We start from the raw sequence: 17,535 nt of genomic DNA, 5'->3' as shown, positions 1-17,535 counted from the left end.
AAGAAACAAGGCAAAACAACGTAAAATGAGACTGCAGAACAACAGTTGAACAATATTCCTGATCCATGTTCTTACCGTTTCTGAGAGCAAGGAAGGCAAATATCCTGAGAATGAGTCTCTGAACCGCAGCTTCGCTAGCCATCAATGTCGCCTGAAGGTTTGTGACTAGACAAGGTAATTCACATAGCTCCTTCCTACAAACATCTGTAGAGAAAGGCTACAGGTGTTAAGTATTAAACACATTCATTTCCTGAAAACATCTGAAGAGAAAGACTAAAGGTATCAAACTATTCATTTCTCAAGACATCTCAAGATATAGTCTATAAGCATATTCAAAAGTACACAACACATTGTTTCCTGTAAACATCTAACGATAATACTCTATATACAAATACATAGGTCGGTTTTTCAATCATGTAAAAGGCAGACTAAATTCAGACCAGATTAAAACCAGAATACCAAACCTAGAATGTCGCCTTACATAACTAATCCAACAAAAAAAAATGTAACCATATCAAGACTAAATTGGTCTAGTACATCAAATTTACAGTAAAATTATAGTAGTTTATCAGAATAATGTCAAATATTCAAAATGGGATTAAAAATGTCAGTATAGGTTGAACTCAGTAACTGAAGAATACAAAATGTCTAAAAACAAATTACAATATAGTTGGTGGACTTACTGTGAACAGCAAACTCATGTAGTAAGGCCACTGACCAGAATGATACTTCTACATCATCTGACTTGGTAGAGACAACCATAGGGACCAGTGCATCTTGCTGAGCAATCTCATGGATGAACAGGGTTGCATCTATGGCATAGAAAGGAGAATGAAAGGAAACATGAGGAAGGTTCCTACGAGAGATTTCTTAAGAATTTTCACACAAAAAATATTTGAAGTCCTATTGTTTGAGATGAGCTGCACAATCTACTAATAGATGTACAGCAAATCATGAGAATCTTTGAACCAGGAGAAATATGACAAGCAATATCTACTGCTATATGGCCAGTGACTGTACAACCAGACGGTTTCTGCTTCATGCCTCCATGGCGTAGACATGTAGAATAAGAAGCAGACATCTCTGTCCTCCTGATTGGTGGTCTCCAGTAGGACAAAGACATTAAAGCCACATTGTCCTACTGGTAGCTACTTGCTCCCTCTATAAAGAAAACAATGTCTAATCGGTGACCATTGGTCCCCCATGATCCTCTTTTTCTTATGTTAATTGAGAGCTGAGTTGACGAGATAATAGACAGATGGCACTCATTGGATAAGGTCACATTTTCTTGCTCGTCTCGAAGTCTCCAAAATTTTCTTTAAAATTTGGGACTTTGGAAATATGAAACTGGAATTCTGATTTTACCACCTAAATATTCAACATTCAGAGATTCTACACAGCAATGTCTGGACCCGAAGGCGATCCCGGGTACATGAACTTGAGGACTCGCAAACACCCTTCAAGCGCAAAACCCAAACCTACCACGGAGCCACGTACTGCTACCAATAGGAGTCCGCCAAACTCCCGCCCGGGAAGCCCGACAAATTCACATTCATGAAGCCTGGTTAACGGGACGATGTCCATGCTACAGGAATGTGAACCCATTGTGCCGGCTACTACCAACAGTGAAGACGTGGAGCTCTCCAGGAATACTGCAGCTGGGTCGGACCAGATCAATGTCGTCGATAACCCCTCACCAGGTCTACCTAATTTAGATAACTTCTTCAAAGAGGCATCTGTAAAAGTTGAAAAAATGATCAGAAGCGCGGTGGATAATTTCAATGCAAAGTTGAAGGATCTTGAAGCCAATATGGAAGCCTCGTTGGAGTTGAGCGTGAACGTGTTGATAACCTGGAAAAGCAAATCGATGAAATGAAAAAGGAAATATCCACCTTCAAAGTTAGATTGATAAGTATGAAAGTGATGCAAATAAAAATGAGTGTTCCTCCATGTGAAATAACATTTGCCTTGTAGGAATCCCTGAGCCTCTGGAAGGTCATCATGATGATTGTATCCAGATAGCTGTAAACATCATTCGCACCCATTTCAAAATAGAAAGCAGAGATGAGCGCGCCCACAGAGATGGGAAAAAGGTCGAGGATAGACCATCCCATGTCCTGATGAAGCTGCTATCTTATCGAGATAAAGTAAACATAATGCGGAAACATAGAAAGGCTCTGAAAGATAAGAATTTCTTCAATATGGATGACCACACGCCCGTCGACCTGTGATAGAAGCAAAAAAGGAGCTAACAAGTCCGAGATCTCTAACCACCTGTGCAGTGACCTTGCAGAGTGGTCCAATCCCTCCTGGCCAAACTAGTACAGATAAGCTTTAAGTGTCAGGAAGCTTCATAACAGAACAAATTTTTATTACAAAAAAATTATTAATAAAAAAACAGTTCTTGTGTGTAATATCCCATTACATTTAGATAGCAGCAGATTCAATTCATCTTTGGATATAAACTTAAATTTTTAAGGAGCCAAAAACCTTAAATCATGAGTGATTTTTCAAATACAATTACAAAGAACATCAAAAGGTCGAAAGCATTACTTTTTCTTCTCTTGCTTTTCTTTGGCTTGCATACAAAAAGGAAAATACTTTAAAAAGTGCTATCAAAGAAGGGAGAAAGATATTCATGCATACGGTAATTACAAATAGTTTATGTGGTAAGGGCCTGAATAGTTTCCATCTCACCTGTGCTTTGTGCATTAGTCAAAGTGACTAAGAGCTGGTAGCAAATCTTCTGTAGCATGACATCACCATGATGAAACACACTCTTCTCTCCAATAATCCTAAAGGCATCTACACTGGCACAATTCTTTCCTGCAAATATAAGACAGAATATTACAATTACAGTAGTATAATAGGCTGGTTAAATGTTATTATTTTTAATCAATATGACTGCATAAAATTTTCAACAATTTGAAAGTTGGGTAGGATAACAAAAAAAGATAATGTATTTTACAAGTATAACAAGATTTAACGCACATAAAACTTTAAAAACATTTTTGATTAAATACACTTTCAAATGATGATCATTTTGTAATCGTATCAGTCTATTTTGACATGTCAATTTTGTTGATTATGTATCATCTTTTATATTGACAAAATGTATTGATTGTTCTATGTGCATTGGGTGTCATTACAGAAAGAAACATAATGTGTGCTTTACATATCTACAGACATTATTATCATTAAACTTAATTACACGGTCTAAGAATTTTAACATAATGACCTTGAGAGATTACACACTACGGCCCGAATTCACAAAGCAAGGTTTGAGCTCAGACCAAGGTTTGAGCTCAAACCCCCTTTTGTTTCGCCAAACCTCCTTTTGTTCTTTTCAAACCAGGTTTGTAAAAAAACGCGTAAAACGCGTCATATGGCGTACGAAAACCAAGGTTTGTCGACAAACCTCCTTTGTGAATTCGGGCCTTTAAGTCTTCATACAAAATGGATTATGAATGGATAAATGAAAGTACCTTGCATTGTCATCTGTAGAAGTAAGAGCAGAGAGTACCTCTGGACCTCCTTGTTCCTTGATTTCTCCAACAGTTCCAAGACGATGATGGCCAGATCTTTGCTCTTCATCTGCTCTAACTTGGACAGGAAAGCTGGTAAAAGGAGGTTAAGGATAACAAGAATTTGTCTTTAATAATCAAAATAATACATATAATATTGTTATTGTCATGTACATGAATATTATCATTATTATTATTATTGTAATTATCATTATTATTATTATTATTATTGTTATCATTATTATTCTTATTTTATCATTATCATCATCATCATCATCAACATCATCATCATTTTTACTATCATTATCTCATTATTATTTATCACCATCATTATCATCATCATCATCACCAGTATCATCATCATCATCGTTATTATTATAATTATTATAATTACAATCTAACATCATTATTATCATTGATACACAGATTTAATGTACCTGGATCCGTGGATAGATCATAGATGGTAGCCAGCGTCATGCGTTGCATTCTATCAGGGAAGTCTACATCAGGTATATGGGTGCGATAGTGAGTCCATCTATCCATGGAGGAGGAGAGGGTGGTCACTAGGGTCTGGAGGATGAAGAGATCAACCTGGAATACTCTCTGGTCAACTGGCAACAAAAAAGAAAAAGGAGGTACAGGGGGGTGTTTTTTACAAAGATAAAAAGTCGAACTTAACTCTAAGTTGGACTTCAATATTATGGAGAGCAATTTGTATTTTGTAGCCTTTAAATAAACAATATTCAAAAGCAAAAATTGAAGTATTTTAGACTTTTCATAAATTCCACATCAAGAACATGAAATCTCCTTGATAATAGAAAATATGAATGATTTCAATCAACATTTTACGCTTTTTAAAATAGCTTTTACAAAATATTTTCAAAGATGCTAATGGCTTTCCATAATTGTTAGTCCAACTTAGGATCTTTGTGAAACACCCCCTGCAGGTTTAACTGTCACTCTGTTAAAGGTAATTTGTCACATTTGCAGCCAACAACAAAGTCTGTAGAACTTTGCAGGAATTATGAATATGTCACGTATGTCCTACATGTACATGTATCTGTAAAATTTAAACGTTTAAACTATTATTCAAATTATGCAAGGAAACCTGATTATTTTCTGACTTAAATGTCAGGCAATATTGAGTTACTGACTGACTTCTTTTTTTTCTTTGGAAATAACATACTGTAAATAAAATGAGCTGTAAAGGGTACATGAGCATTTGTCTACATCAATAACCCAATTCTTGTAATGGCCAATATTAAACTGATTGAATCTTTGCGCAGCACAAAACATACAATCATTCGGTACAAGGGTCTGAAAATCCGACAATTACAAAAGGATTGCAATCACGAAAGTCAAATTGACAACTAATGGTTGTTATTTTCCCACTTAAAGACATTTTCAAGCCCTTTCGTTTCGACGGAAGTTCTGAATTAGTATTATCTTTCAAATGCTGTTGGAATTTAACCTTTTCATTTTTTGGCCTGCAAATGGGACATACCCTGTAAGGTAAAGTTAATTTACAAATGGAACGACATTTCATACACTGGTACAAATATTCAATGTCAATCTAGACATGGGATGAAAAACCATTGCAAAAGAAAAACAGGAGTTGTGAAAACCTAAGAGCCAATATTCCCTTCCATTTTTTTTTTCATCACTTGGATATGTGTCAATTACTTGTACTCTTTAAAACAAAATAAAGAAAAATAAACAAAGAACGAAAGAAACATTAGCATGTCCTCAAAAATATCTTTAAACCCATTAAATTTCATTTAAAAACCTAATGATGAATCACCTTGACTGGTCTGTCTTGGCAAATTCTCTACACTTTAAAAAATAAATTGTAATTCATAGTTTTACAATAACTAAAGAGAAAAGTGATGGTGAATGGAGAGTAAGAAAATGAGTCGAAGAAGGCAGACTTTGAGAAAAAGAAAGACGAAGACAGATATTTACCACTTTTTAGGATAACACAGAGGGCTGTGCATGCCTGAAGTGCCTTCTCTTCATCACTGCTCCTGCAAGATTTCAAGACATACAGAAATGCTTCTCCTGCCAAAAAGTACAAAAGAGAGATATCAAGATACCATTTTAAAAAAGATTACTCTTTGAATCTTCTCTTAAAAGATAAATGAATGATCGAATAACTCAATTAATAAACATATAAATAAACAAATGAATTAATTTATTAATACTGTCCTCTGCAGTATTCCACAAGCAAATTCTTTGACATTAAATTCTCAGTTTTACATCACAATTATCACCATATCACCTCCATCTGACATTTTGCACACTATTGCTGTTAAAACAGAATTAGAAATGAAATAAAATGGCAATCATTTATAATATCTTAATAATTATAAAAAAGTTGCATATTATCATATTTTCAACATTAATAGGTTTTGGAAGAAATATTTGGTAGAAACTAGATACATTTTTGTTTTTTAATCTCATGCTATATGATGAAAAAAGAGTCAACACAATTTCCCACAATATGATTTAATAACAAAAAGTTATAATTTCTTCAAAATTGGCGAACGGAAACTTGGCCTTTCTCTTCCATTATATTTCCATAGAAACTTACGTTTTGTTATTCTATCAAGCAGCATTTGTTCAGCACTTTGTCTCAGCCCTACATTGGAGGATTTGGCCAACTCTGAAAGAGCTTCATTCGAGATTGCTGAAAATAAAATGGTATACAATAGTCAGCTTCCTGCAAAATTTCCACAAAGAAAAGAGAATGTATATGTATTCCAGGGCTGCCAACCTTTGGAAAGAGTTTTGAGTGAGACATTGCGAGGGCGCGAAGCGCCTGAGGGTGAGATGGTGTGGAAGGGGGGTGTCCCCCCTTCCACGGTAGGGAGCTTTTACAATTTTGCAATTGAAATGGTGCAATCTGGTGCATACTTTAACCCTGATTCCACAAATACATAAGGCAGGATTCAAATAGGTTAATTGATTTCATGAAGTACACTGACCATGAAAAATACAAACTTCCACAGTCGAAGAGGGCTAAAGAGGACGGCCCAGGCCCATTATCCGATCACAAACACTGAGCAACCCGGGCAGGGCCGGGCTGGGGGCCGGGCGCGATGTACAGCGATGACAGACCATGGCATCGACACTCGCTTGTCGTGTCTCGCACAAAAACCCCGCTTCATAGTAAAGTGACGATGTCACTCGCACATGCAGGATAAGCCAATCGCAATTCACTATCTTGTCTTTGCGCGGCAAACCGAAACCAATTTGCATTGATGATTTAGCTTTGCGCATGTTTGGTTAAAAAAATGTTGAAACTTTCGGCAGGGATATTGAATATCCAATATAATAGACATTTTTTTTTGTTTAGTTTCTATTTTCGGGGTTCAGCGTGAGAATTCCTATGATCAGCGTGAGAGCGTGAGAATTGGGTGAATTGCGTGAGACTCACGCAGATTGCGTGAGAGTTGGCAGCTATACTATTCCTCTATTACACACATACATTGTCTGCTTTCATCCCCTTTTCATTTAATGAGTGTCATGGGTGCATGTAGACCGAAAGCTTCAGTCTCTCTAATCGTCGGTTGTTCCACTGAGACTACGTCTGGCTCCACTAGACCTCCGATTATAGAGACTGAAGTCTGGGGACCTCTTTCTGTGAGGCACCGTACGGAACAAATGGTTCGGTTCGACCGGACCGCGATGAATGAGATATGCAACGAGATTTTCACTCTTTACATCCTCATACATGCTGCAATATGACAATAATTTAGAGTCTAATTAAAAATATCATATATATAGCTTATTTGACTTACGATAGCTTGCTCATTTAGATCCTAAATTAATGATTAATCCGAGAAAGTCTCGTCGTCAACATTATCCGTCTTGGTTTTAGTTGATGAATATTCATTTTTTCTTTTCGAACGTCCAATAGCTACCGTAGCTACGTACGAGTCGGCCCAGCTTGACCAACGAACTCCCACGAAACGAGTGCTCTGATTGGCCATTTGGCTATGTTTTGGTAGGTGGACCCGGAAATATATCGGCCGCCGGGTAATATTTCGAATGCATGAACGTACCGTTTCACAGTTCGGAAATACAAATTGGATAATTCATATAAGTAAGTCCGTAAATTATACATTTAATATTAAGTTATCAAATTTTGATAACTGTAATTAGGACAAATGACATACCGACCTAATTTACATCTGATTTAGAAATCAGAAAATTAGATCTAAATAAAGAAAATCGGGGAGAAAATGTTTTGACACAAAAAGCTGCCATTGTTGGCTATAGCTACCCCCACGGTACGAGATCTCTGGGTTGCCATCTGTATTGGGGAATGACAACAATTGTCAGTTTTATTAAAGAAATGACCCAAATCAGATGGTTATTGCTGTCTAGGGTGCATGTAGAATAATTCAATTTTCACGCTCCAGTTTCTCTTGTTTCATTGTTACAGTATAACACACGTATAAGGTATAGTTTTTTTTCAAAATCTAGCGCACATCGTGCGTATAAGCATTTTCAGACCCTCGAAATGCGTGATATCACGCCTTATGGTATGCGTGATACTTGGTAGATCTAGCTCTGTTGTTAAATTGATTTTCCATCACTCAGTCTTAATCATCTCACTTGATCGAGTCATAAATGATTAAGACTAACTCATTTAATCAGTGCAATGCTAATATCAAATATGAATGAAATACCTAGGCCTAGCCTATTCGGTCATATTTCTATGATAAAGTAAAAACTTACCATCCTCAATCCTCTGTTCCAAGTTTCTACTGACGACCTGACGCAGCCAACTCCGTAGGTATTTCACCAGAGCGAAACCAGCCATTCCGACCCCAGCAGTTCCGCAGAGAATGACAACGCAGCTCCGCAGAGTCATCGCGGGCGATTTAGATGCCATAATTGTCTGATTAAAAGTGCATGATTGAAATAGATTGGATTAATTCAAATGCTCAGACACTTTGATTAATTTCCATTCCCTCAGTGGCTAAAGTGCCTTCGACTTTAGGATTGTAATGATATGGTAAATCGTCAAGATTGATCTACGAAGCACCGTTTCGAAATTCGAGTTCAGCGCCATTGATTTCCAGATCCGCGACTACTTTGATTTTCGCTGCTTCTCAAATATTTCGAACCATGCGTATTTTGGAATAGATGGGAAAAGTCGAGCGAAAGGTCTAATACAGGGATTTCTCCAGAATTAAACATCGCGCCCAAAATTTAGAGACAGGTAAAAGCTCATTTCTACTTTATTTTGGATTGTTTATTTATTATAATAACAAAATACTATAAAGAAATATACAGGAAATACCTTAAAGTGAAAATGTGATAAATAGCGTATTCCTTCATCTGATAATCAGTGGCAAATCTGATGACGGTTGTTGTGTCGTTTGCGGTGGTTGGAGAGTGTCCCTTGTGTTTGTACACAAAGCCAATAATGGTAAAATTTTGAATGCTTGTAATAATGACAGTGGTAATGGCAAATCGTGATCTGATGAAGTGTTTCGATGTTGACTGAATGAAAGCGGGAGTCACTATTCTTTTGATGTTGTTACTTAATAAGATGGAGTATACATACTTACTAGTACTAGCTACTCATTTGACCTTGAAGTTCAAGCTTCTTCATTGATACCTGATCGGTATGCAAGCATCGTTACTGCAATACCGGGCCGGGAAAAAGGTCTCGGACTGGATTGTTGCAAACTTTCTTGAGCTGACAAATTAATAAAGGATAAAAAAGTTAAAGTTTTGAATAACTTAGACCGAATACTCTTATTAACTACTGATCAAGTCAGTGCCATGTATGCATATGGGCATGGAAAACTATGGTATACAAATTACAATGTACAAAAGTTAAAACTATAATATAAAAAAAAAATTCAAACTAGGCCTATTCAAAAAATTTGAATTGGTATTTGTTTTTTAGTACTGATTAACGATTAAAGTCCAACATTTTTGTTCACGCAAGGAAACCTGGTACCGCGTACCGGATAATTGTGATCATCCCCCCCCCCCCTCCCCCTCTCTCATTCTAAACAGATATATACGCTACTTGATCCTAAACACTATTTCAGTGAATAACGTTATGCCAATAGACCCTAGTATAATTTTGGTTGGTTTATCTCGTTCCACAGATATCTTTGGCTTCATGAAGGATCAACACATCAACATCTCCACACCCTGAAGGCTCACCATGGCATCTATGTCGTTTAAGGTCACGCAGGGTGACAATGGAAGCCACATATATAAGGCTCTCAACCATAGCAGTAAAGCCCTGGAGATGCTTGCCCAGTGTTGGCGCCAGTACCCTAGTCTCTGTGACGCCATCATCAGTGTCCAAGACCTGCAGTTCAACGCCCACAGGGCCGTCCTGATGGCCTGCAGCGATTTCTTCCGCGACATCTACCAGGCACTTCCTGCGGGAGGTCGCAACCCGGACCTGCTTCGGAAGAGCATTTGCCTGTCCAAGCTGGCCCCTGCGTCCTTCCACATGTTCCTGGAGTTTGCATACACAGGGAAGCTGGATCTAAGCATGGGCACGGTGGAGATGTGGCTGGAGATAGGGATCACCCTGAAGGTGCCAGTGGTGAAGGAAGCTGCCTGTGCCTTCTTGAAGGCTCAGACCAACTCAGATAACTGCATGGACATCATCGCCATTGCTGAGAAATTCAATCTGTCAGCGATCAAGCACCAGGCCAATCGGGCGATGTGCGAACGCCTCATCCAACTTTCCCAATCATTCCATGGTAATTTCTCTTTTTCTTAACCAGTGATTCTACATACAATGTTTTCTCCAGCAGCATTTTATCCAAGATGCTTTATTTGTCAAAGTAATGTGGTTAGGCTTAAGGGTTATGATTGGGTTTTAGGTAACTACATTTAGGTTTCGGATGGGGTTGAGGTGTAGTAAATAGTATTCTTTCCAGGGTTGATGCTAGGAATTTTGTTCGTTGAATAAATTGGCTGTAAACAATGGTTGTAGGGGATTCGTTGTGCACCTTTTTTTTTCTTCAAACTATTTGTATCATTAGAGTGATAACTAAAAATATTTCCCAAGTTAAAATGAAATAATAAAACCTTTAGTTTTCTTGCAGTTTTTTATAATTCTATCCAGCCTGAAGTTATAATTCTAAAAGCAAACACACAATTAATTTGAACCCTTCAATATATATCATTACAAATAACACACTAAAGAATTATTGAAACAAGGCCAGATGTGTGAATTCAAAAGGAGTAAGATTATAGTATGATAGACTTAAAGCAACAGAGCGTATACACTATACAAAGCATTTTGAATTGTGACTGGGATCAGTATATTTGTGCTGAAAGTTTTTCAGTAGGAATCACATGTCACAGGAAGCTCAATTGGAAATGTATGACATCAACACATCATTCTGTTCAATTGTTTGATTATTTTTTAATAAATGTTTTGTTTGCTTATTCTGTGCAGAAGAAACTCTCCCTTCAGATGAAGCAGAGATGTCTTCAGATGCTGAAGACCTCAATGATGGAGGAACTGAGATCACAGAGAGCATCAGTGATGCTGAAAATGAGCAGTCATCAAAGTTTCCTGCCCCAAAGACATTTCCAAGGAAATCACCTCTACGTCCCGTACGGCAAACAAGATATACCACAGTGAGCAAACAGCGAGCATCTCCTAGGAAGGTGGAAACCAAAGCTGCCTTGAAAGCAGTCACCCTCAGACGTAAGAAACCTAAGAAGTCTCCAGAGCCAAGGGCACCTTCCCAACGAGTCATGTCGATCAGACAGCGTGCCTTGAAAGCAAAACAAACTGCTATTGGTGTTGCTGCAAAAGCGAAGAAAGACTACCCATGTAAATTCTGTGATGCTATATGTAAAGGACACAGTGCTTTGCGATGCCACTACAGGAACAATCATGCCAAGTGCAAAAAATGTCGCAAGGTGTTCAGAGACGATGCAGAACTGACAGTACATCTAGAGGCTCACAGACAGCGTCAGCTCAACTCAAAGAAGATAAGAACCTACATTTGCCCGTACTGTGGAAAGAATTGTAACGTGAACTCTGCGTTGAAAATTCATATTCGTACACACACTGGTGAGAAACCGTTTAAGTGTGATATTTGCGATGCTCGCTTCATTCAGTCCATTAATTTGAAGCGCCATGTTCTGTCTTATCACAAAAATGATGAGCCGTATGCTTGCAATATCTGTGGAAAGAAGTTCAGAGTGTTGGTCTACTTGAAGAGCCATGAGGTAACTCACAGCAAGGATCGTCCCTTCCAGTGTGAGGCCTGCGGTGCAATGTTCAAGCGGAAGAGTGACCTACGAAGCCACAGGCGTGTCCACAACTCTGTAAAACCCTATGGGTGCAACACTTGCCACACCAAGTTCAAGACCACCAATGACCTCAAGGCTCACATGCTTATCCACAATGACAAGAAGCCACATGTGTGTGACCAATGTGGTGCAAGCTTCAAGCGAAGTGGTCACCTTAACAGGCATGCTAAGATCCACACCAAGAACAAGCCATTCCGTTGCGAACAGTGTGGGGCACAGTTCAATCGCAAGGAAAATCTTCGGAGTCATCAACGCATCCATTCTGGAGAATACCCATATAGTTGTAAAGTGTGCAGTGCTAACTTCCGACATCTCAGCAGCCTGAAGATGCATGAAAAGAGTCATTGGCCGTAAGTAGTTGTAGTGTAGAATGCTAAGTAATGATGATAAAGGAGATAACTATTTCATTGTATCTCTTTCTGGGTAACACAGATGGAGCAGTCATATAAATCCTTGAGGTGAAGGTCTTTGTACAGTTAAACCTGTCTATAGCGACCGCCCAAGGGAAACACAAAAAGTGGTCTTTGAAGACAGGTGATCTTTGTAGACAGGTTCATTTAGTATATGTTTCAATGAGAAACCATTTTCAAGGGAAACTAAAAATGTGGTCCTTGTAGACAGGTGGTCACTAAAGCAGGTTTGACTGTAGTTGAATTTAGCTTTCGGCTCAGAGCTGGCTAAAACAACATTATTAGAAAATTGTTTAAAATTCTACATGAGAGAGGAGGTACCATACTTTCAGATCATTCAGGAACCAAAAAGATTTGTCTGGACCCTCGTGCTAGGTTTTGTACTTGATGAAGAATCGATAGTAACATTTAATCCATGGAAAACCTTCTTTATTGGTATCAAGATGTCAATCAAAGCTTTAAATAAAGTTTTTAAGTAAACGAAGAAGGTTTTCTTTCAATTTTCTTCTCAAAGAGGGGTGAGGTAGATGCCTGAACGAAATTGTTTGGGATGTCTAGATGCACAAAAAGGCAATTGTATCTGCGTTGTTGGATACATTTGTAAAAATTATGATACCACTTTTATATTTGCTTTTGTAGTGTGAAAGCTCCACAGAAGGATGAATCCCAGGATGCGAACCGGAATCCTGGTCTACTAATGCACCTCTTGACCCCAGCCAATAGGACACTATCAGCCACACCCATGGTTCCAACAGAGGAAGCAGAATCGATTCAATTCACTGCAACACGTCAGGGAGTAGTACCCATCCAGCTCCATGTTGCCTCTTCCAGTCTGCAAGAGCTAGCTGGAGGAGGAGGAGTAACAACTTCAAATGGTATTGATATCAATCTGGTTAACCTAGCAACGGGCACCTTGAACCAACCCAGCCACTCTCCTTCACCACCTCCACAACCTGCTCGACTACAACCTGTGGTACCCCAGCAGGTTCAGCAGCTGATCCAGCACACCACTCCAAATCCAGCGGCCTTGCTGTCCCTTAACACCACCCAGGCCTTGGCCCAGGTCCAAGCTGAAGCCCAGGCCCAGATCCAAGCTCAGATCAATTCTCAGTCTGTTCCTCTGCAGCTGACCACCCAGCATCACAGTCACCATGCTCGTCATCAACATCATTCATCCGGTCACCAGACTGTCCCGTCATTGATCTCAGGAACCATTCCAACAGCTGTAGTGCAAGAGACCCACCAGTTTATTTTGCAATGAAGTAATAAAAAGTTATTCAATTTTAAATGCCTCTAATATGACATAAAATATGACAAAATCTGCTTTTAAAGTGTTTTTATGCCTCCGCTACAAAGTAGCCGGAGGCATTATGTTTTCTGTTTGTTTGTCACTCGTCCGTACGTCTGTACGTCCCATTCTCATTTTATTGCGTTATCTCAAGAAACTATTGTTGGATGACCCCCAAACTTGGGTCATATGCATCTTGCAGAACCAATGAACTGATGAGGTTTTGGGGCCAAAGGTCATGGGGCTCATTATGTCTGCAAAAATAGCTTGTGAGCAATACTGACGGACGGATTACTATCAAACTCAGGGCATGTATGTATCTTGCAGAGCCAATGAACTGATTGATTTTAGGGTCATGAGGTCAAAGTTCAAAGGGTCATACATGTATATGAAAAATACCTTGTAATCACGATATTCTAAGAACCTGTTAACGGATTACAATCAAACTTGAACTTTTTGTAATTGCTTCTATTTTGGTTTGTAAAATCACCTCATGGCGGAGGCATCATTTTCGACTGCCTACAGTTGAACATGCATCTTGTTTTTTTAAGGAACAAGGAGACTGAAAATGTTTAGGGCAATTCCATGATTCTTGCTGAAATACAGTCATGTCCATCTTGAACTTGAGACAGGACTAAATGTATATATGCAAAAAAATCTTTGCTTCGCATTCAACATCAACTTTGAGCACAGTGCACCTATTTTGAGTTGAACCTCATGAGTGTTGTTTATGTGTTAAATTGCATATGCCAAATCCCACCGCTGCCACCATTTGATGCATTTTAGGGGGTTTTCTCACTTGCTCTCATGCACATTCCAACATGAGCAGTCACTTTATTTTGGGAACTTGCCAAAGTACATATTGCATGTCGTGCAAGACACACAGACTCACTCAGTCAACCTTTACTCCGTGCTCACTCGGTCCTATGATAATGAGAGCAATCAAGCACGCAACCATGCACACATTCATGAATGCAGTTAACAAACAATGATGGAGTTAGGGAATTATATCGTACCCTTTAACTTGTCTTGTCAAAGAGCTCTCTCAATAACTATTTTGTCACAATATTGCACAACATATCCAGCACATTTATGAGAGCTTTTATACTTTATCCAGAAATACTGTTACGGACATTACATACAAGGTATAGCATGTATCGCTGTATATGCGTAGAGGAAATACTTTGTATTCTGCACTATGATATTGATTTCTGAAGACGGATACCCTGGCCCTTGCATAATAATCATTTGTAACAACTCGCCATCAATAAATACAATTGCACGAGTTCATTAAGATTCTGACTTAATGAAATGATTGAACTGACAATAGTGCATTTGAAAGTGTGCCATGGGACTATGTAAGTACAATAAACCTACAACTTGGATACTATTTTTATGCTAAAAATTCTGTTGAAAATTAGTAAAAAAACAAACTTTAATGCATTCATTTAAATTAGAGTTGACTCATGCTCAAGTATGGTTTTGATATGATGGAAAGTCTAATGTCTGACATTTCTTTTATATTATACAAATATACCAAGCTGTGAGAAAAAATAGTGGAAATTATCTATCTGAGGAGGGACTGGCATAGTATTATTTTTTCAGAGGGGCGAAGCCCGAGGACAAAATAGTAATTATTGCCAGTCCCTCCAAAGATATATAATTTCCACTATTCTTACAAACTAAATGCTTGGTAAATTTGTTTTCTATCCCTTCTTTACGAACCCTTTAAAGGTCAGTGTAAGGTCAACGTTTGACCTACTGATTGGCTGGCATATGGTTTTTAACGCGCTATCAATGACATCCAATGTCACCCACATTGGGGTATTGAAGAAGTTTACAATCAGTTTGAATTTGTCAATTTAACCTGCGCACAGTTATATTTACGCGCATTTATAATGAGATGCGCTAATTGCGCATTACTTTTGATTGAACGTGTGATGTCACAATGCAATATCTACCTGAAAATCTCAAAGAGAGCGTGCGCAGTTCTGCCCAGGAAAAAATAGTGAAAAATATTGGAGCTCTGGCAAAGATTTGTTGTTAATAGTGAAAATTATATATTTTATCACGTGACCACTAATTGACCAATCATGTATTTAGAAAAGTCATGAATAGTCATAGAAGGGATATACATGTAGTACATTAAGAATCATGAGTTTAAACAACATTGTCAGTACTTAAAAGCCTAATCTATGTATTATTTGTTGATCACCCTTCAATTCTTGACATGAAATAAGTCTTCAAGTTTGTAATACATGTTTAATATATTTACATTCGTAAGCTTACTTAATTTTATGTTTCCTTACCACTCATTCTAAAAGTAAGTTTCTCATACTGAAGGCTTAAACTCTTAGATTATATAGAAAATGCATAGGTATGCAAAAAGTCCAAATGTCCCAAAAATGTTATTTGCAATACATGTAACTACCAAACGATTTAAAAAAAACATTTGAAACTCACTGTTTATACTTCACTGGTAATTCGTTTGTAATTCTAATATATGAGATAAGAATAAACAAAGTTATGTTTTATGAATGACCTCTTGAAGTAGTACAAATTTTCTAAGATGTAATCTACATCACTCTGGATTTGCCCTTATGCATTCTCCATTACATGTAGCTTTGTTTAAATCATATTTCACATTCAGTAAATGTGAAAAATTAAAATTTGCACTAAAGTCAATGAAAGGGAGTACATCTATAGGTCCAAATCTAGGTCTTATACGGTACACACATCCACACTTATACCGACTATGAGTTTACAACACATATTACAAATGAGGTTGAACTAGACAGAGTTTAAGTTATAATGGTTCCTTTTTATTGTTCACTGCAATTTACAAGACTTCCCTTATAGGGCAATTCCACGGTAACGGAAGGACACTCAGACAAGATTTTTGAACTTCAGGTTCATACTAAAAGAACTGTTTTATTAGTATAAGATGTGAAACAGTACAGATATAATACCTATATAAGTGCCTTTAATTCTCCCCCAAAAAATTGTCATTATAGTTAAGTAGTTTAAGAATGTGCATATTAATTATCTCGGTAACGGAAGGACATAAAAATGGACATGGTTTTTCCAGTTAATTAGTGTTTATCCAAACTATGTGAAGTTGATGAAGCTTTCCACTTGACTGAAACACATTTTGTTCCCCATAGTTTAATACATACTAATAAAACATTTCTTTTAGTATGAACCTGAAGTTCAAAAATCTTGTCTGAGTGTCCTTCCGTTACCGTGGAATTGCCCTATATCAACCATATCAATTTATGAACCCATTCTTTAATTTCAAGGAGAAAAATCTTTTTTCTCTCTATATTTAATATGCAATTTAAAAAATTTGAGCAGTATTGAAATAACACATATAAACGTAAGTATAGCAACAGGATTCTAGCTAGAAGGACCTTTGGGCACTAAAAAGACATACATTTCTTGTAGAAGATTATCTATAATTTTCTTTTGTTTTTAATCCACATGATGTATTGGATGCCTCTTTTAGGACACCATGTTTCTCAATTAAGACACCGAAATTTTCCATCCTTGCTAAAAGAAAACCTGCTTGATGATCAAACCAGGCATGTGGATCTAGAATGAGAAAACAAAGACGTCATACATATCGTCGCTGTTTTCACGAAGTGACGGTAGTGATAAAAAATTGCATTCACTTTGCGTTACGATTTTCCTCACTACCGTCACTTCGTGAAAACAAGGACGATATGTGTGCTCCTGGCACTGTCAGTATTTAAACAATTTTCACAGAGGATCCTGGTACCCACAAATATTATTTTGTATCATAGTTTGTGTATGCACTCGTATCAAAGTATACACTGAATTGGAGGGCGAGTTTATTTTCCAAAGGTTTGAAATTGATTGGTAGTTCCCTGGAAGGAAGTTGCTAAAGTGAGGGGTTCCCAAAATGCAAAAATGTTCTCAAGATTCAAGATACCAGTACTCTTGCCATTTGTATAATAATGCATCATTTAATGTT

General features: G+C 37.7%; 2 protein-coding genes across 3 annotated transcripts in view; one reads left to right on the top strand and one right to left on the bottom strand.

Moving 5' to 3' along the window:
- Positions 1-8,619, bottom strand: part of LOC591592 — a 35,830-nt gene extending 27,211 nt beyond the window's left edge. The window contains exons 1-8 of one of the 2 annotated variants that reach the window (XM_030985546.1): positions 8,268-8,619; positions 6,115-6,210; positions 5,487-5,582; positions 3,962-4,135; positions 3,486-3,617; positions 2,698-2,826; positions 684-812; positions 76-204 (exon numbers count right to left, since the gene is read on the bottom strand). In XM_030985546.1, coding sequence (XP_030841406.1) covers positions 76-204; positions 684-812; positions 2,698-2,826; positions 3,486-3,617; positions 3,962-4,135; positions 5,487-5,582; positions 6,115-6,210; positions 8,268-8,424 — 1,042 coding nt within the window. In that variant the 5' untranslated portion in view covers positions 8,425-8,619. The remainder of the gene's footprint in view (positions 1-75; positions 205-683; positions 813-2,697; positions 2,827-3,485; positions 3,618-3,961; positions 4,136-5,486; positions 5,583-6,114; positions 6,211-8,267) is intronic. The other variant, XM_030985547.1, reaches the window with a different exon arrangement.
- Positions 8,620-8,630: 11 nt separating this feature from the next.
- Positions 8,631-13,810, top strand: LOC591571 (zinc finger protein 37). Its single transcript, XM_791128.5, has 4 exons — positions 8,631-8,754; positions 9,659-10,270; positions 10,975-12,193; positions 12,893-13,810. The coding sequence occupies exons 2-4, from the start codon at positions 9,718-9,720 to the stop codon at positions 13,512-13,514; spliced, it is 2,394 nt and encodes a 797-aa protein (XP_796221.2). The 5' UTR covers positions 8,631-8,754; positions 9,659-9,717; the 3' UTR covers positions 13,515-13,810.
- Positions 13,811-17,535: the final 3,725 nt, after the last annotated feature.

Source organism: Strongylocentrotus purpuratus, unplaced genomic scaffold (assembly GCF_000002235.5).
Source record: "Strongylocentrotus purpuratus isolate Spur 01 unplaced genomic scaffold, Spur_5.0 spur5_scaffold_15, whole genome shotgun sequence".
Lineage (NCBI taxonomy): Eukaryota > Metazoa > Echinodermata > Echinoidea > Camarodonta > Strongylocentrotidae > Strongylocentrotus > Strongylocentrotus purpuratus.
This window is presented reverse-complemented; position numbering and strand designations above follow the sequence as displayed.